The sequence below is a fragment of the Anguilla anguilla genome, chromosome 5 (assembly GCF_013347855.1).
Source record: "Anguilla anguilla isolate fAngAng1 chromosome 5, fAngAng1.pri, whole genome shotgun sequence".
Lineage (NCBI taxonomy): Eukaryota > Metazoa > Chordata > Actinopteri > Anguilliformes > Anguillidae > Anguilla > Anguilla anguilla.
The window spans coordinates 22,984,985-23,006,306 of NC_049205.1; the positions used below are offsets into that span (position 1 = coordinate 22,984,985).

At 38.5% G+C, this 21,322-nt stretch overlaps 1 protein-coding gene and 1 long non-coding RNA gene across 10 annotated transcripts in view; one reads left to right on the plus strand and one right to left on the minus strand.

Moving 5' to 3' along the window:
- On the plus strand, positions 1 to 5,395 carry LOC118227114. Its single transcript, XR_004765173.1, has 3 exons — positions 1 to 104; positions 1,576 to 1,682; positions 5,320 to 5,395. It is a non-coding gene; the product is annotated as an uncharacterized LOC118227114 (long non-coding RNA).
- Positions 5,135 to 21,322, minus strand: part of LOC118227106 (mRNA decay activator protein ZFP36L3-like) — a 22,941-nt gene continuing 6,753 nt past the window's right edge. Inside the window, exons 1-8 of one of the 9 annotated variants that reach the window (XM_035417252.1) lie at positions 17,667 to 17,732; positions 9,768 to 9,961; positions 7,023 to 7,061; positions 6,809 to 6,898; positions 6,644 to 6,715; positions 6,225 to 6,505; positions 5,806 to 5,862; positions 5,135 to 5,450 (exon numbers count right to left, since the gene is read on the minus strand). In XM_035417252.1, coding sequence (XP_035273143.1) covers positions 5,331 to 5,450; positions 5,806 to 5,862; positions 6,225 to 6,505; positions 6,644 to 6,715; positions 6,809 to 6,898; positions 7,023 to 7,061; positions 9,768 to 9,777 — 669 coding nt within the window. In that variant the 5' untranslated portion in view covers positions 9,778 to 9,961; positions 17,667 to 17,732 and the 3' untranslated portion in view covers positions 5,135 to 5,330. Of the gene's footprint in view, positions 5,451 to 5,805; positions 5,863 to 6,224; positions 6,568 to 6,643; positions 6,716 to 6,808; positions 6,899 to 7,022; positions 7,062 to 7,182; positions 7,283 to 9,767; positions 9,962 to 11,195; positions 11,744 to 15,484; positions 16,969 to 17,666; positions 17,733 to 21,322 lie in introns of those variants that run through there. The other 8 variants (XM_035417253.1, XM_035417254.1, XM_035417255.1 and 5 more) reach the window with 8 other exon arrangements.

Here is a 21,322-nt window from a genome sequence, read left to right on the forward strand (position 1 = left end):
GGCGTGTCTCGAGCCTCGCTGCTGCGGCGCGTCATCTATTGTTTCGACCCGAGTCGGTCACTCATCCAAAATGTTCCACAGGCAAACACTCTACTCACTACAAGGTAAGTATAAGGGTTGCAAAGTTTTGCTGTTTTCAACATGTGCTCTTGTATATATATGTCCATTTTGTGTCTGTATCCAATATTTTTATTGGCTGATGTACCTAAACGTCCAATAGGGAGACGTATTCTTTGTGGGCCTGGAGCATTTGTGATGTAATCAGGCAGGAGGAGGAGGAGGAAGAGGAGGAAAAATGCAAAATCTCCTAAGTTTGGGCCTTTATTGTGTGGATGTTGTAATATCCTTATGTGCTAAGCCAGCACAGTATGTGTAATACAGGACACCATAGTAGTGTGACGTAGACAAGTCCCGCGAGAACCAGGAAGTGTGCGGAGATTCAAGATGGCGGAATAAAGAAGCACACAGTGACATTGGTGTTGATCTCCTTTATTATATATATATTTTATCATTGTGCCAAAGGGCAAATACAACAGACGTGTGAAGTTGTTCGTGAATTCTGTCTGTTGAAATGGGGTCAGAAGGTACATAAATTAATATTTTTAAGGGCTGAGAGTCTGTGGTTATTTCTGTAGGGAACCCTGAAATGTGCCAAACTCTTGGTGCTGTATAGGTATGAGGCATGCCTCCCCACCAAGCTGTAACTTGGCCGATGGCATACCTGCCATCCCAATATGCTCTGTTTTCCCAACATTGCAGTTTTAACTGTTAACATTCCCGTTTGAGGTTCGGCACTCTGAATACCGAACACAAGTGTACAAGGGTGGCAGTGTAATGTAATGGGTAAGGAACTGGTTTGGTACCCTAAAGGTCAGATGCCTATTTCCAACAAACTGTTACAAACTTCTTCTCAAGTTGCCCAAACTGACTTAACTAAAAGAAAGCTGTATAATTCATCTAGTGAAAAAGTGGTGGAGGGAGGGGCATGGACATCCCATCTGACACACAGACACACACGCAGATACACATTCACACCTCAGATGGCTAACCCCCTCCAGTTCCAGCTCTGTGTTATCACCAGGCTATGTTGGCCGAGTGATTTGAAACTTCCTATGGCTGATAACGGCCAAATTGTGAATTTCATGTCTGACATGTAGATTACTGACAATGTAGGAAGTGTGTGTGTGTGTGTGTGTGTGTGTATACATGCAAGTACTTACATACACAAGAGTGTGTTGCATAGTCAAATTATAATATCAATCAATTTTATGTGTATAGCGCTTTTAACAAAGGAGCTTTGTCACAAAGCAGCTTTACAGAGAACTGGCCCCCAAAGAGTAAGCCTAGGGCAACAGTGGCAAGGAAAATCTCCCTGACTGATAATAGGAAGAAACCTTGAGCAGAACTGGACTTAGAGGGGGAACCCATCTGCCACGGGCCATTTGTTATGGAAATGGCTTACATGAAAACAGATAAATTATAATACATAAACAGCCAATCCAGTATTAATATCTTTAAATGTACATTTTTTCCCAAATGTTTTTCAATTTTCTTCTCTTTCTTCTGTCCAAATAGCAACTGAGTGATGGGCCAGTGCTGGCCCACACTTACCACTTCATTTGGCCCACATACCGGAATGATGCCACAGAACATAGCCGCAACTCAACATTGATTAGTCACAGGTGTGGTATCTTTTTGGGCCTTGTTTTCCCCAGAATCCTAATGCTGTGATAAACCTTACATGCAGCTGGTTACAGTTAGGCCACTATTGGCCCAAAATTGAAATGGTGCAAAAATGTTACATGTGGTTTGTTGTATGTGGGCCACTTTTGGCCCACAATACACTTTCCATCTGACCATAACTAATCTAGGGCCTAAACTCAACCACATTTGGCCTGGAATCATCTGCTTTCTGGGAGGAGCAAACTGAAATCCAATGACCCAGCACAGTGGTGGGGGTACTGTGCTGTAGAAAGTGCCATCCTCAATCTCTTGTGGTCATTAAAGATTCAGTGATGCTTTTCTACACCAAATTTCCACAAAAACAATGGCTCTTGACATCTGGCCACTTAATCAGCACTATATCTGATAGGCTACATGACCCCTTGCAGTCCTACCAACTTTCAATCTTTGTCACTGAAAAAGAGAACTTAGTTTTCAGTTGATCAACCTGGTTAAATAAAGAATAAATAAAATACAAAAATAAATTTCATCAAAAACATGAAAATGAGTATTTTCCCCCTTTGCTTTAACAGCCTTAATTTGGCCAGGTATATTGCACTGGAGGTTAACTCAGTTGTTTTGTTCAGCAGTTGAGGTTATTGATAGTGAGAAATATCTATACAATACCACGGAATGTGTGTGATGTGATACACAGGATATCTGTGAATAAGGTGGATTCAATAAACATCTTAGTGTATCAGCATGTATTATCATTTAAGGACTATGCATTTAAAGGAGGTATTATCATGGGTTTAAGCTCAAATCATAACGTTATCATTGATCCACATTGTATATGTACAATAACATTACGTCAATTAAATTAGTGGGAATGATGATACGTTTCAGTTTCACCAAAAACGAAGTTTAACCCATATGGTAAAGTGACTTTGAACAGCTGCTGCTAGAGAGCACAGCTCCTTACAACAGGCAACTTTTCCATCTCTTTTGGCATAGGCGAACAGTTGCCGCAGAGACACGATCTCTAGTCTTATGCCCTACTCTCGTCTCCTCCTCCTCCTTCATTGTTTTGATTTATTTGATGAAAGCTGTCCACGGTGCTTTCCTCCTGAGTAATGTCCCGCTCTGGCTCAAACCGAAAAGGCGAAACAGAAGACATTTTCAATGCCACTGAACGGCCAAGAGCAATGGACTGAGACCCATGCAACCATTTCACGTAACTAGACAGAGTGCATTGCCATGGTAATAACAATGGCGACCTACAAGTTTAAGGATTAAAAAAAATATTTTCATAACTAAAATCTTTCATGTGGTTTTAATAACATATTTATATATTGAAAGCAGTTACAGCATATTAAGGCCAACAAGTCTTAATAGGCGGGGTTCCATTTACGAGATCACACTAAAAATATTATCAACTCAGATAACAACTATCATGATCAGGCTGTCCAACCAAACTGAGCCACTGGACAACATTTTACATTACATTTATATTTCATTCATTTAGCTGATGCTCTTGTCCAAAGCAACTTATACTTAATGCACAAGGAAAGGGTCTAGATTCATAAAATCACCAACATTCCAAGTAGCAATTAATGAGATTGTAATGGTCAGGTCATAACACACCAGCGACAGGTAATTCTTTGTCAGCAGAATTAACGTGTGGAAGGAAAGGTAGAGAAGTTTTCAACTATCATGGACAAATGCGTTTATTTAGATTTCCCCTTCATTCAAAAGTGATATGTTAAATTGAGTCATCTTTCACCATATTCTTAAGAAATGGGTGAGTGCATATTTGACGCCTACAGTGAGGGGGTCCGGTGGCTCTGTTATGCTGTGGGGGGCATTTTCCTGGTATGGTTTGGTTCACTTGTGCCCTTAGATGGAAGGGTCGCTGCAAATAAATACAAAGTTATTCTGAGTGTTCACCTTTGTCCTATGATTAAACATTTCTGTCCTGATGGGTGTGGTTTCTTCTGGGATGACAATTCCACCATCCACAAGGCACGAGGGGTAACTGAATGGTTTGATGAGACTGAAAACGATGTGAATCACGTTATGGCCTTCGCAGTCACTACATCTCAACCCAATTCAACACCTATGGGAGATTTTGGACCGACATGTTCGACAGCTAGACGTTAGTCTATAATTGAAATGAAACTATACCCCAAACCAATGTAAACGTTAGCAGACTGAAAGAAACTAGAATACACCGGGGAGGGGGACTGTCAGGAAAGGCTGCTAAAGTTGCTGACATTTGTAGTGGTAGCGTAACAAGCATTTCACAAGCACGCGTTGCATCTCAAATGCATATAACAGCATTCTCTGTCCTTTCGTTCTTGGAAGTGCGGTCTCCCACAAGAACAGACTTCAAAAAGAACGTGAAGTCCCGACTTCACAATCTTGGTATTGAGAAACACCCAATATGTTACATTGATGACGTCTTTTTGTAGGTCAACCCGAACGTTTCTATCGCCAAGTTGTTATATTGAAACTACAACAACGGTCACATTTCTGGCAACCGCTGCTATCCCTCCTCCACGCGACATTGTAGTTGCAATATAGCATTTTTTTTAGAAACATACTTTTTAAAAGCACATAACAGCTTGGAAATCCATGGTTGAGATATCAATTGGTGTAATTTATCTAATTGAAGAAAACATGAAACTCTTTTAAGCTTATGTTAACCACAGACCTTATTTTCAGCAGAAAACAAAATCCATACTATGGGGGAAAAAAAGCATTTGATATCTGACGAAGGAACCCATGGCTCAAAAATGCGAACTCATCCACCTGTCAACAAAAGTTGTCTTGAACAACTAGTAACAAAACGAAATACTACTGGTCAAAAAACCAACTGAACAGTTGTCGAACTCGGAATTATAGGTCAGAAATTCTGGCATCATTTCAGAGCACCAATTTTTCCGACCCCAGTACTGGTGACGCCACAGTATGAAAAATGGCAGCATTCGTAGTTCGTGGTAAGAAAGGAAAATTGCACAATCACACTTTTTATGCATATTTGGGTGTGTGATCATGTGATATGTGTTATATTTATGTCATATTTATGTTTTGTATTCATTATAGCACTATGTGAAATTTTTACACAATATCTATCAGCCATTTTTTCCCCTAGTCCGCTTAGCTAGAAAATGTTATTTTGCTCAGAAATAAATGCTGCAGATGAAATAACTAGACATCTGACAGCGATCAAAATATATAGGCTATGTAGTCTACATTTGTTGGTGTAACCAACTGAAGTCCCAGAGGGGTTTTGTCATTTAACCAGTCAATTTGACCAGTCTGACGGGCTTCCGCTCCCGCACAGTAGTACAAAAGCAATTTCATATCATTTATTTAATGACATAAATAGCATTTACAGTGCAAATACTAAAACATTCCAATTGCAAGTTAAATTCCAATTTATGGTCACTATTTCTAATGAATGCATAGCTTTATTGGTACAGAATCCGTTGGGAAATGCATACTGAAAACTTTCATTCATGTTTTATTTAGGCTACATTAGCCGATATCATGCAAAGAGCTGGGTTAAGTTTTAAACTGGAGAACTACATTCAATTGAAATAAAATAATGTGCTAATATATGAACTGCGGTTCGCCTGTTTTCATTTTCGGTAGGCTACTAACCGTCAGCTGTTTTCGGTACACTGGGTCGAATGGAAGTCCTCCATGGTCTCCAACCTCTCAACACGGGTGGCTGAAAGGGCAGGTTCACTTCTGCCAAGGCGTCTGACCTCCATGTGGACCTCCTGAAATGAAAAAGAAACATTTATGTTGATTATGATATTTCCTCCTCTATTTCCACTCAGGTATTTAATATCTAGGCTGGTTCACAATTGTTTTGATGTAATCAGATTTATAGTGTTTTGGTTAAAAGATAGTGGATAGTGTTTAAGAAGAAAGATAAATGTTCAAACAAATGTATCATCTGACATTATAGAATACCACCATACAATAATGATACAAACAGCACCATCCAATAATATTCAACAATGGGAAGTCTTGAGTAATATTAAGAATGTCTCCTAGTTTGCTTGCCCAATGTGTCCTGTTCAATTCAGTTTGGGTGCTTTTTGACATTGGTTGAAATACTTCCACACTTACTTGCTGTGGGCATTGGGAATATGTCTGTTGCCCTCTGAGACCCTGCATCTGCAGTACCTGTAAAAGAAAACAAGTCTGTTTAGGAAATTACCAAGTGACATTTTTGGGGGGCAAAATTGCTCACAAAAAGTTGAATTTTTCAAAACCGTGCACCAAAACTTTCCACAAAGTAATAGCATACCATTCCCGATGAAGCCGCTCAATTTGACATATTGCACATGTATGTGGTGCGAAAACTCTGGGAGGAGTAGCGGCCCAAAAAATGGATGGAAAGAATAAAGAATGTGAGATAGTAGTGTGATAGCCAAAGGCAACCACACTAATAAATCTGTACTATTGTAACAATTAGGGGTGCACCAATACTACTCGTTGAATTGCAAAGCGTTTTTATGAATACTTGCGGCCTTCGGACAACTCACCATGGCTCGGCCTGTCGCTGTGCCCTGACCTATCGCTGTGCCTGGACCTGACGCTGTGCCTGGAGCCGTCACTGTGCCTGGACCTGACGCTGTGCCTGGAGCTGTCGCTGTACCTTGAGCCAACGCTGTGCCTGGACCCCACACCATGCCTGGACCTTTCGCTGTACCTTGAGCCAACGCTGTGCCTGGACCTGACGCTGTGCCCTGATCTGTCGCTGTGCCTGGAACTGTTGCTGTGCCTGGAGCCGTCTCTGTGCCTGGACCTGTCGTTGTGCCTGGAGCTGTCAGTGGATGTAGGACCTCTAGCTCTCTTTACGTTTGCATGTCGAGAGTCTGAAAAACACTTAGATTTTCTCTTAGATTTAACATGGTTGATTCTTAAACGAAAAGGTGACTGGTTTAATGTGATGAATACTCACTGGATGTGGACATTTCCCTGCCCCGAGACCCAGCACGCTCCACCAGGCCAGACAAGGCTGGATTTTCAGAGTCTGAAACATGTAAATGACCCTGTAATTACTTTCATGTTGTGTATATTTAAGAAATCATTACCATATTTAATAAACTATGTGGTCAATACTCACAAGCAGTTGAATTTTCGCTAGGTCCAGCCGCCTCGGTCTGAATGGACTTTAACTTTGTTGGTGCAACGGGAAAGGGGGGCAGCTTGTCACCTATACAGATGCAATATAAGGCAAAAATAAGCATATCCGTCTCCAAAATAATGGACAATGACCTTATATTTATTATAGCATTGTATTTTTATCAGAATTAAATGTCATCATAGGAAACAGTTACCCATCATGCTCTTCTCCTCCTCCTCCAAGTCATCAAATTCTGTTAATAGTGCAAATCAACATGCGATATAAAACACTAATGGCCTAAAATTTGAGGCCAAGTTTGTGTTCAATTAATACATTTTCATATTCGAGATTCCTAAATTCATTGAGAAACATACCAACAACATAATCGTCAAATTTTCTTTTAGCTGTTCTTTTCCTCTTCCCTCCAACCACTACCTCCTCGTCAGGTCAGGTTGTAGGTTTCGCATTCACAAATATTAGGGTAAACGTCCCTATTAAGCCCACCAAATCCGCTTTTCAGACATTTTTCATGTATACTTCCCCAATTTAAGTGAGAACATTTTAGTTATAATGAAAGTCTAATCTCTCATTTGAAGTGTCAATAATTAATTTATACCAATTTCTAATGTTTTTATTGTTTAATTTGTCAAAATATGTCAAAAGTCTGGCATGGGCTTAATGGGTACCTAACGTACCCTTTAAGCCCATGGGTGTTCCAAATAAGCCCACTTCATGATTTGTTGATAAATAAATATATATTTAAAAAATCCTAACAATACAAACTTGTTCTATTCAAATCTGTAATCTCTTAGCTCTCAATAGCTATTTTCATTTTGTCTCCACTCCTATCTTATGGCCTGTAAATGGCATTTGAAATAGGCATGACCAGCCTTTTTGCCGTGTTGTCAACACAGAAAAAGTTAAACTTACAACATGTCTTCTTTGGAATGTAGCCAAAAAAATATTTACGAACAAAATCAAAACTATAGTGGAAATTACTCTTCAATACTTCATCTTTCAATATGTGTTGTCATTTTGTCTGTATCTCTATCCTATGTTGTGCTGTTGGCATTTGAAATTGGCCATAATTTCTGGTTCAGTCAGCTGGTTGAAAGTGCAGGTGTTTTTATGAAGATTTCTGAAGACCGACTGACTGAATGAAAAACAATTTCAAGTTCAATACTAATGTTCTAAGGATAGTAAATGAGTCAATTTCAGGATTTACAATTAAACAATAAATGTTTAAATGTTAAACAGATTTAGGATAGTAGTTTGAAAACATTGTAAAAACACATTTTAAAACCATTAAGTTCATTGTGGAGTAACATTAAAACATACAGTTCATTATGAGGAGACATCAGTCATAACATATTGAAGCTCATGTATTATTAGCCTATAACTTAAACAAAATAAACAAGAAAGATGTCAACATTTCTGCAATTTCTACTTTCTCCTAGACTAAACGTAGGCCTATGCTCTTTGAGGTGATTGTATCGTTTTAGTAAGGCTATCATTTGCTCCATGCTCCATCTTAGTAGTGTAACATAACAGGTTATAGGGTGGTCTAAGCTTTATTTTATTTGTTTGCTTCAATCTTTAGCCCACGTTGTGGTTGTCTTTGTCTTACGCTAGCAAGTCGTTCATGGCTTTCATCTTATTTTTGGAGATTTTCAATGACCTCATGATTGCACAAATAGAATGGTCCAGGTCCCTACAGCCCTGCTTTGCAGAGGATGAACTTGCGCTTCTATCATGTGTGGGCATGAACTGTAGTTCTTTCGTGTTTTAGTCATCTTAAACTAAAACTCATCTGAAAAGTAAAGATTAAAAAATTATTGCTAATGTTAAGATAGAACACAGGCCTATCCAGAATGAATCGACGTATGCAATATCACTGATATTTAAATATGGGTATTAATTATCTGAATTATGGAGCTGATTCATCAGGTGAGGTCAAAATTAGGGAGGAAAATGGTTCAGAGGTCAAAAGGGAGAAAATCCCCATTGAAACACAGTAAAGTGGGCTTAATGGGAACAGGTGGGCTTAAAGGGAACATCAGTGAATTTATGGTTAAAGACTGAATATTTGATTCTACTCACATGACATTAAAAAAACAACTGTATGAAATAAATCTATATATGGTGCACTAACATAATATGAAAAGTATAAATTGATCATGTACAGAAGTAATTAGCTATACTCATTTACATCCACCTCAGACAGTGTGATTTTTTTGCTAGAGTCCCCTTTAAGCCCACCAGGTAAAAATGTTAATTAAAAAATAAATAAAGATAAACATACACATTTATTGTCTATTTAACAGTATAATAATATAAACTGCATACAAAAATATAAACTATACATGCTTCTTATGCTTTATGTCATTGCAATGAACCATACTATGTAGCTACTGTATTGATGCAGCATGTGGTCTGTTTGCTAGTGTGCTAAAACTCATATTTTGATTTCAAAAGACACAATATTTCTAATTCAGGTAATATTCTAACATATGTCTCATTCAAAACACTAATCTCTTAAATTTTGATAACAAGTGAGTACTTTCCAAAAACAGGAGTAGAAATATACAAAAAATGTTATTTTCTGAGGGTACCAAAATCACCTAAGTTTTTTTGCAACTTCTTCTGGGATCAGCAGGCACATGCCACACATATGCTTCGATAACTCAATATCAACAAATGTGATTGACTTACAATAAAAAGTGTCATTTACGTAACAAGCAGCTTCATTCGAAAAAACATCACACAGCAAAAAATGATGATGTAGTTTTTTTTAATTTGACTCAGAAGTTGCAAGTGGGCTTATATGGTACGTGGGCTTAATAGGGACGTTTACCCTAGCTAGAAGTCACATACAATTCAACTGTAACAAACATTATTTCATTAACAATATTTTGACTTGATTGCTGAGGAAAGAAACCATTCATTAATCAAAACCTACCTGAAGTCATTTTTCTCTTGATTTAACAGGAACATCAGCCAGTCTTCCTGGGGGTTCTTGTTCATCTTGAAAGCTTCTGTCGTTTTAGTCTTTGGCCATCTAACGGTTTTCTTCCTTATGTCTATCCAATTATCGGGAACTGTACCCTCCATCTCCCTTCCATTCTCCACCTACACAGCCCTGGCATACATGATCTGGAAGGGACAGTACATCCATGTTACTTTAAATTTTAATATTTTCATTTAGCATAAGCCTTTATCCACAGCAACTTGTAGTGCAGGAGAAAGTATACATTTGTATCAGTATGTGTGGTCCCTAGTTATCAAACCCATGACCATTGGCATTGCTAGCACCTTGTTCTACCAGTTAGGCTACAGGAACACATTTCCACTATATTTATCTATGACATTATTACAATCAATAACGGTGGACTCTTCTACAGTTAATTAAAATGGAGATTAGGCTAAATTCAACCTTTAAGATTTGTGTTCCACACCATGGCGAAGGGGTATGAGGACATAACCACCAGGTTCTTGTGGGAGGCAGGCCACCTTGCGTAACAGATCAGTCTCACGCAGTAGTCCTCTTTTCATCCTGCCCGGCCCATTTCCTGTGCACACTATATTTAGCAGTGTGGAGCTGCATGGTTGTTGAAATAATGTTGAAGTGTGGCACTGGTGCATAATTTCACACGCAAAAGTGCCGTCTGCCTTTTTCTCTCGAATGAATGCAAATCGGTCATCTCTCAAGAGAAAACAACTGTCTTTTTCTTTCACAGAAACAAACACTTTGGGCTGTGTGTCAGGTTGTGTTTTGCTCTCGTTCACTTCTGCATATTCAATTTCTGACAAACGCCTGGTGACCTGTTCTAGGGGACTTTTCCTGCTCCTCACGTGTTTCTTGATTTGTTGCAGATAGTTTTCAGAAGGAAAACAGGAAATTTAATTTAATGAACGGTTGAATCTTCATGAAGATGGATTAGTCCATGTACATTGTACACAGGAAAACACTTGCCATACAGGTCAGCACAGCACGTGACAAAGTGTTTCATTAGTTCATGAGCAAATTGGAGATAAGCATTCCGAGTCCTCTCATCTGACTCCAGCATTATCGACATGGCTACTGTCAAGGACAGGAAATGTTTATATCTTTCAGGGGACAATACATTTTTCAGTACCACAGGTCCTGTGTATAACAAAAACTGCCGTATTTCGGTGGACTTCCACCTGTCAAGTTCATGTAAACCCCGGGGATGCTGAGCAAATTCACTTGGCATCTTCCCTCTCAGTGCATTTAGTTTTTGTGATATTTCATCCTTTTGCCTTACAGATAAACGACAAAGTTTTGGGCCACGAGTCAAGAATATTAACAGGCGCTAACTACTCCCAAACTGACCATATGCATGTACTCTAACACAAACAAGCTTACACAAGGAATTCCTGCAGCAATGAAGGGGGTTTGGTGGTTGCTGTACTCTACTCCACTGAAAGCTTCGTCTGTTCGAGAAGTACATTCCTGTTCATTGAAAACTATTCTTCCCTCGACATGAGCACCTCTGATTATACATCTTTCGCAACTCTCATAGGCATTATGATTCTTAATACATTTTAGATATGCCCTTGCTGGCGCATCACAGATCAGCGCTTCAAGCCTGGTCTTTATAGATTATCCCATTGTCTTTGAGATGTTTACACTCAGCTGATCACTGTAGCTGATCACTGCAGTTACCCTGTAAGAAGTCAAAGGGATGTGATTACTCATGAGCATCTAATATAAAGACACTTGCTCTGTATTCATGTTACATTAAAAACAACAATGCATTTGGTCTTTGGAAACAGAAATGATGTACATGTTTATTTGCATATTGAGCAGGGAAGTGAGATCGGATCACTAGTGGTCAGTGGAGAGGCATTCTAATGCCAAGTGTGAACTGACATCCGTCTCAACTGAATCTAGATATATCTGGATACAAAGTACAGGTCTGAACAGGGCCTCTGATGCAGTGTACCGCCGGTTGATTTAATTAGCGGTATTAAAGGATTACCATGGTGGTTGAATGTGACGCTTGCCAGTTCTCTTTAGGCAACAACAAAACAAATGTGCATTTTTTTTATTATTCAGTCATTTAAATGTATTTTAAATCTTATTTTTCTAAGCCTAAATTTCCCACTATAAAAGTTTTATGTAATTTTTTAACCCGGGACTGCATTTTCCAAACTAGCCCAATTTGGCGGAAAAACCGCGAACCTGGCAACTCTGGGACGGTGGGTCCAGTCAGATTTCTTTACGGGGCGTGGTCATTGCCCGTGTGACGCACCAAGAAGAGAACATTCTCAACCGACTGAAAATAGGACGATACATTTTAACACGCCTAATTCTCCGAAACTAAAGAACAGACATATTTAACACGGTACTCATCGTGTGCATAACACGCAATTCCTCGCGCCCACACCCCAGTCGACCAGCCCACCCGAATATAGCAGGCTAAAACCGACCCTGTTTTATCACCTAAAGCAAAAGTACCATTAAATGAAAATCCACATTTTAAAACCTAAAACTAGAGACGAATGCTTGCTACATCGGTTTTATTAGTTGCTTGCACTGAACGTGAATTCCCACCATTCATAGGAAAAAAATATGGCTCCCCTGCTTTCTTGTGTGTCGCAACGTGTCGTTAGCCAGATTCATTCTCGCGTTTGCAAATAACTATAAGTTAAATGTTACCCATAACATGTGGCATGGTTGATCATAACAATAACGTTAAGGTTAGCTCATTTCTGGTTGACGTACTAGCTAGCTAACTAACCTGGCACCAACATTTAAAAAAACTAACTTAAAAGTTAACGTAGCTAGCTAACATTAAAACCGTAGCTAGCTAATGTTAAATCGATGTGTTAGTTCGCTAGCTTAAGTTATTTAGACAATGCTTGTTCAATCGCTTCTGCTAATGCTACAGTTGTGAATATTTTCTTATGCTATGGCAGTTTTCAAAAGTAATGCCTGGTTAGCTCCTAACGCTAGCTATGACTGAAACCAATTACCTTAACTAACGTTAGTTACCATGAGGGGCAAAGTTAGCTTTAGGATAGATGGTAACGTTAGCTAATGTTAGTTAACATTCGTATATTAACTAGCCACAGCAGGTTGAAGTAGGTTTACAAAAAAGCTAACACTAAGCAAATTCATAAACATAACTTAATATTAACTTAGTTGACCTTACTAAGGCTGTCAAAAGTGCTATGAACTTGAGTTCAAATATTAGCTTTTGTAATTAGAGTTTGAATATATTCAAATATAATTTGCCTATAATTCACAAAAATAAGCTGCTTATTGTCGGGCGCAATATGCTCTCAACTGGCCTACGTGTTGGCCTATTTTCCACAAGCGGACAGTAGAATAGAGGACATCGGTGAACTTTAATACTGGGTTACTACATCTGGGGCCTCATTTATAAAACGATATTTTAGATCAACTGTGTGGCGTGTGCATAGAAAATCAAGTCAAAGTAGTGATTTATAAAATTTCAACATCACTCGATTTGACTGTGGAAACGGTCGTGGCTCTAAGTCAGGTCTTCACTTGACGTATGCATGCAAGTTCATTTTATAAATGAGCCCCCTTCAGTTTCTATAGCCTAATGTGCAAATGAATAAAGCACTTTCTCGTGGATGTAATTTGCCACAAATTGCATTTATTAATCATAGGGAAATGATTGTTTATAGGAAATCCCTGTTTATTTCTTAGCACAAATGTGGTTGTGGCGACGTACTATTAACGTCCTCTATTAGTCTCATAACGTCCGCATTACGTATCAATTTACATAGTATTAACGTAAAAACGTAAGACCAGCGCCCCGTCTCAAAACAACGTTGTGGATACGCAACGGTTACGTCCTTACAACTTTACGTTTGACAATATAATGGAATAACCTTACCCCGACGTTGTGATTTCGTCGCTAGGCAGTCATCCGTCGTAACGTTATAGATTTACGTCGCTGACACGTTGTTTAAACTTCTTTATTACGTTATTTACCTTTCCACAACGTTGCGGATTGGTCACTTACTAAACCCAGGACCATACATTTAGATTTTGTGTATTAAAAAAAGGTATATCATGGTGTTGTAATTTTGATCTCCATTCTATCCTACCAATGAAATGCCATTGCTTCTTTAATTCATATCTTCAAAATTTATTTTCAAAGATACTCAGTGCAGCAATAAAAAATGTACACATATCAAGCCCAAATAGAAATAGAAAGCCTTTATTGTCATTGTATAGAATACCATTGAGATCAGGTTCAAGTTACATTTCTAGGTAGGCAATATGTGCTGAAACAAGCATAATTATGGTACAGAACATACAAAAACAACATTAAAAGGGTGACTTGCACTAGTGCAATGTCCATAGCAGGTCCCCCAAAGCATATGTGCTAGTATAATATGCAGTACCTCGTCATCACAGATAATCACTTCCACCACCATAAGCATCAACTGCAGCATTATTGATAGAATATCATGACTACATCCTCCCTAGTATTTTTCTGATAAAATGATGGCATTACCATCATTACAATTTCTTGATATGTCAACAGATTGAAGTGCACAAGAACTAAATTAAAACACCCAAAACTGCTTGTCAATAAAATATGTATTGTCTTGCATTGTTGTAGTTTTAGGACAGTAATAACCATAGACCAATGATTTCAACATTATAACAGTGTTGAGTATTTTTGTCTTTTTCAAGCAGTGAACTACATTTAAGTTAGGATCACCCACATATTAAAGTAGGATGTCTACAGGCATTAGCAAGTTAAATTTAAGGCTTTTTAGACATTTTAAATGCTTCTTAGAATAACATTTAAGACAGTTTGCCACACAAGTAAGCACAGGCAAGTTGTACTCTTAGCTACTTGACATTTTTACCATTATCTAAAACGACAACATTGACATTTGTCCAAATGTTTATTCTGGTCCAAGAAAAGGACACATTGTGGGCTTTTACCATTCAAATACAAACGCATTGTAACCACAGATAAATACACCATGATATATTCAACTTTAATGATGTATTAGACAATTCTATTAACAAAAATAAATTTAAGACAATTTAAGACTTTTTAAGGGCTTGTAATCACCCTTGAATGAATGTCACATTCATTTTTTCATGTTAATTAATTTTCAAAAATGCTTTCCATGGTAGCTATTTAATAAGGTTATAAGAGCTCAATAGAGTCTTATTATTGGGATGGCAGGTATGCGAAAGAAGGCAGGTATAGAAAGAATTGAGGAAATATTGGTTAGCATTGCTTTGGAATACAACTTACGTAATTTCGATGAGGCAAGATAGCCTATATTGTTTGTAGTACCGTGACTTGGCGTCATTTTGATATCAATACTTTTAATGGCAGGCCTGGATTTTGGCAGTCTGAATGAATGAGTTATAGACGGGGTATGTGTTGTATGTGTGAGTAACTTGCCATTTTTGTACGTTGAAAACGTGTTTTTTATGAGACGTACTATACAGTTCCAAATCACACTGCCCAAATTCACAGACCTCCCGTGCATTGTTCAACTTGGAATACAGTCACGCTTGTCTCAGGACCAAGTAAAAAAAATACATTGAGTAACACACGCAGCAGGCTAAAATCGTAATTGTGTTTTGACAATGACAAACAGCAAATGAGCAAAGAGCTGTTTCCATATAATATCCATAACTACCTTCAGTCTGATCTTGTGCTCTAGTTTCCATTTGAGCTGTTGCGCCAAATGTAGAGAACTCCGCAAAAGAAAATCAATTTAAGTCAGTATTTGGTGAAAATACAGAGAAATACTCTTGATTAATATTGATTACACAATGCACTGGCGCGAAGCCAAAGCCAATTAATTTATTTATTTAATTTTTTTAAGGCCACGATTACACCAGGTATAGAGTAATAATGCTAGAGGATTTTGGGGGAAAAAGTTGAGTTTTTGTATTTCTAATGGAAATAATATTTAGTTAAATGCTTTCAAATAAGGCGCCAACAATGCTAGCTTGAAAAGGCTTGCTAGCTCCAGTTTGTCAAACACCAAAAACCAAATGAAGACCACACAACTATTTTATATCATATTTATGATGCATATTTTAACCAGCATGTTGATATCTCATTAGGACGTGGACAAGGTGAATTTACAGCTTTCAAAAGAGCGCCACATACGTTAGCTTTCAAAAGAGGCGCTGGCAACAATGCTAGCTAAAAGGACATGAACAAAGATGCTTTACGGACCGCCGTAAATGTCGAATTAGCTCAATTGTTTGCTAACTAAACAGGCCATCGCCGAGATCAGCTAGGTAATGTTAGCTGGTCTTACATTACATTTGCACTGGGCTATTAGCGTTAAATACTCAAACTAGCAAATATGTTATCTAACAGAACACTAACTCAAATTAGTCCCAAACAGACGCCAGGTCTGAACAGACGCCATTTCACCGGCTAACTTAAAGCATTAGCAACATTCAGCTAGAACTGCAAACATGCATGTTGAAAGTAGGACTCGAAAATTACACTGCAAATACTACTAACTGTAAAGGTCTCCAATGCATTCAGTTCTTCTTGTTAGCTTTTAAGGCGGTTGGCATCCAGTATTGTTGCATTAATACATTCAGTTAAAAATATAAAGGTATAATGAAACGCTTACCTGCTCTTGAACGCCGTCAAACCCAGATTTTCCCATGTAGAATTTGAAATCACAGCGACCTTCTTCCAAGAGCACGTCACAATATGCAATATGCGCATGTGATTGGATATACCGTCTTCTTCTTCTTGTTTTACAGTGGGTGGTCTACAGCTTATTGGTGAATTATCACCACCTTCTGCTCCGGAGTGTGTATCAGGCAATAGATTTACACTCAAAAACCCCTTCACCCTAAACTATATTTTATCCTTCATGCTTTACACCTAGTCCTACTATAAAATCCCTATCCATGTCAGCCACCCTAGAACCCTATACCTGCTTATCCATCATATTCTATATTAAAAAATAAAAAATAAAAATAGTAATAATAATAATAATAATAACCCCTGCATTGGATATAACGTGTTAACGGTCCAAGCGTAAACGCGCAGACAGATAAAGGTATTTTACTATAAGCCAACACGTCATTTACAAACGTTCTGACAACCTACCAGTAACGTTTCAAATGAAGTAAGCATGAGGACTGTGATATAACGTAATTGTTACGTTATTAAATTACATCGTATTTACGTAATTATATAACGTTACTGCAACGTTGCAGAACAGTCTCCACGAGGACTGGTTATTTTGCGACCACAGAGCAATGTTGTCACAATGTTACCTGTTGGTAATGTTGCGACTTACCAAATTACGACCAAAGTGCAACATTGTCATTACGTAGTGTGTTTGTAGGGAATACCTGTAGCCTAAAACAACATAAATTACTTACTCTGTTTAGTTTAAATTCTTTCATCATCCAATTTTATCAAAATCTTCAGAAAAGAAAGGAAACATAGCCTGCCATGGGAACATTATTTAGCCTAAATTGTTAGCTGACCAGATCTGTTGAACGAAGTGAAAAAAGAGACTGGCTCGCGAGGCTAGCTGACCAGTAACATTCGGTGTCCATGAAGCTGAATCACCAGAGGTTATTGGCAAGGAAAACCAGACGATCCACTTGCTCAGGGTCCAGGGCAGAACGTTTTTTTGTTGACAGTTAGCACAGGAAATGAACTTTGCGTGTATGAACATGATTCGCTGCATGAAATTAAAGCCTGCATGTTAATTACAATACGATCCAAAACTAATATTCGAATGCTCAAATTTAGGTTCGAACTTTTAAAAAAAGAAAGATTTTCGAATAGTTTTCGAACTTCGAATATTTTTTGACAGCCCTAGACCTTACCTTAGGTGTGTTCAAATTGTTGGCCAGCTAATTCGCACACGTCCTTTTCCGCCTTGCTGCAATAACGGTCCTTGGCTTATGCAGCCTGTTCAAGAGGCTCCACGTCACTGCTGCATGAGATGATCACGCGCACCTCAGCCAATCAGAGTGCTGTGCACAAAGTTTAGCTTGAATTGTGTTATTTGAACATGAAGTGAGCATTTCCTGCTTTGTTAAGTGTTTAGAGATATACAGAAACTCAGTAATTTGTTTAGATAGCGAGTAGTAATTTCATGTTAGCTTGCCTTTAGCCGCCATTACGATAGGATACGATGATACCATGATTTGACATGCTATCTGCCATGAGCATTAACAGTTACACTAAGATGGCGGCGCCCATTAAAGGGTAACTCATGTTTCTGTAGACATGTGCTAGTTCTGTTTGTTTCTGTAAGACAAAGTAATGTGCATTTTGAGCATTATATTACTTACTATATTTAGCTAGTTTAGATAGTGTTTATTGTGCGGAAGGCATACCTTCTACCAAAGGATTTACATGCTTTACAGTGTAAGCTATTTAAATGCCTTGATTGATTAAAAACAACACACTCACTCTCTCTCTCTCCAATAATAACAATAAATATGTTGTCAATAAATTATACATATTATTTATTTGTTTAATCACAAATAAAAAAATATTTCATTAATCATATGTCGATTTCCTGCACCTGTCTTGCACGTCCACAGACATCCAAAAAAACTCCTAGCCAGACGTTCAAATATTGAACTGCACATCTACGTCCAAGAGGGGTCGTAGTCAGACGTCCAGATACTGAACCTGATTTCCACGTTGTGCAGACATACAGATATGGTCCTGGACCGACCAACGCAATATAGACATGATCTGCACATCTGGCAGACGTCTCATGTTTGCTGGGTATGCAAAAGAAAAAAAAGGCGAAGGAGATGGTACGTTCGCCCTCTAAATCAGAGTAGGACGGAGAATGGAGAGTTTTGTCTGTACATTCGGCAAATGCGGAGTTTAGACAAGGGGGTCCAGAGGCGTTGACTGGACTGTTAACCATCAGGGGCTGAGCCCAGATTCTTCTCCGAAACACTTTTAAAAACGTACTTCAAAATAGAGTGTTTCCATGCATTTTTTTCTTGCATGTGAGGGCTACGCATTGCTTAAAAAATGTGAAAATTGGAGAAGAAAGGAAGGGTTTGGATTTGATTTACCATATAATCTGAACATGAATATTCCAGCCACTCTAATGTCTCAAACCAAAATGAGCGTCATATCGCATACCTACTACCATTATTACTAGGCCTACATGATGGAAAACCCATAATACAACGGCAATTTCATGAATGAGAGTTGAAAACGCTAACTACTCAAAGTGACTGAGTAAACTTTCATAATTTGGTTGCAAAATCATTGCTGATGGACCTACTTGATATGAACCACAATTCTCACCTCAATGGTACAGGTAGTAAAACATGAGAAAATATTGTTACCTGTGGAAAAATGAAGACAATGACTGAATTCTGTCTTTTTAAAATTATATTGTCTGGTTAAATTTAGCCTACTTCAGTATTGTTATGACCCAACTTGTCCAAGCTGCAATGTAAGAAGGGAAACAGACATAAGGTTAAGATTAAATGAAATGACTGAATTTATTTGCAATCAGAAAGAAATAAAGAAATAGAATTGTGTTCTCTAAAGCTAATAAACAGTGCTTGCAAGTAAGTGAAAAGAACAGTCTTTAAATCTATGAATGATTAATATTTCTTAGTAAGTTTGCCAGAAAAAACAATCACATTTTTATAATTATCAAAATGATCAATAATCAGGGATTCTTTCAAATTTTAGCTAAAGGGAGGGAAGCCCATAATCTGGGAACTAATTACAAACAACACCCAAGATCGTATGGTAGCTGATATTTAATGTACTAAATTGCCAATCAAAGTTATTTTTTAGTTTGATAAATTGTCTAATTTCCAATCCGTAAAAGTAGGCTATATAAGCTACTCCATAACGAATGGAAGTGAAGATAGAGTTGGCCTTTAATTTTTATGTTATATGAGGATAATGTATTGAATGTGTGCTTAGTGTGTAACTGTATGCGTGAGGGCATGAGTTAGAGAGGGAGAAGGGATGGAAGGCTACAGGCTCATTCTGAAACTGAGCCTATAGCCTGCAGGGCTCGAAATTAACTTTCTTACTTGGTAGCACGTGCTCCCAACTTCAAAAAGTTAGGAGCATCCACCAAAATGTAAGGAGCACCAACAATATATGCAATAGATTTTTTATTGATAAAAAACGACAATATAACAGTACAGTTTACAAGTAACAGTTAAACTGTCACGCTTAAAATATGTCGACTCTTCAAGGAATTGCGTGTTATGCATTCAAACGACAAAGCGCTTCTCGTCACATTAATACCGCGAATTAAATCAACCGCCAGTAAAGGGAGGATCTGGAGTTTGACAGGAAGTGACCTCGACGGACGAGCGTGATCTGTTGAGCGGTGTGGTGTTTTGGTGGAGCGAAGTTCAAACAGTTTATGGCTTTTGTTTTGTTTTTTCTTTTGACTGTTAGGTGTGGACACTTCTGAAAGGATTAGGATTTAGAGAAGCACGAGCGCATCCCGGCTTGGGGTTTCCGACCGGGGTTAGCCGTGTAGAAAGACCTTTAAAAGGTTTAAAATAGGGAAAGCGCCAAGTTCAAGCCCCTACGCAGTTCTGTGATTTTGCTGGTGTTCGTTTTTGTTTTTTTTGTTTGTTTGTTTGTTTGGCTAGTATTAAAAAGTATAAGGAAAGGTGTACTACTTTGGTAGCCGATGGCTACGGGAAAGGGTGCTGGGGTTGAGGGAGGTGCGTGGAAGATGGCAGGTAAGGGAAGCCAGAAGAGGGTAGCATCGAGTGAAAGACCTGAGGTATCAGAAGTATCTGGGGAAAATAAAATGAGAAAAATTTGTAATTCTGAAGAATATGTTATGTTGTTTAAAGTCAAAGACCAGAAACAGGGAGATGGAGGATTTAGGGCATTAAATCCCCTAAGAATTACAACCGCTTGGAAACTCAGATTGGTAAGGGATTCCAGGCCAAGATATTGTCAAATGGGCTGTTGAGAGTGTGTTGCAAAGATAAAAAACAATATGATAGCGCTAAGGAGGTGGGGAAGTTGGTAGTGAAGGTTGAGAGCGTGGTTCCCAGAGAGAGACAGGGACTCAAAGGAGTAATTTATGGTGTGTACGCTGGCCTGTCTGAGAAGGAAATCTTAGACAACATTAAGGGTGGCCGAGTGACCGAAATCTTTAGATTCAAAAGTAAGGAGGGAGGCAAAGGGAACCCGTCAGTCCTGCTAACGTTTGCAGACAGTGCGCTGCCAGAAAGAGTGTATATTGGAAGCATGGCGTATCGTGTAAAGGAATACGTAAGACCACCGTTGCGATGTTATAACTGTCAGAGGTTTGGGCACATTGCTAACTCTTGTTGGGGCAAGCGTAGATGTGCGAAGTGTGGGGAAGATCATGTAATCCAAGAATGTAAGGCACAGGCCCCCAAATGTTTTAACTGTAGAGGGGATCATGCGGCAGCGTTCCGTGGATGTGAGCACTTTGTCCAAGCCAGGCGAGTCCAGAATGTGAAAGAGCAGCACAAAGTTTCGTATG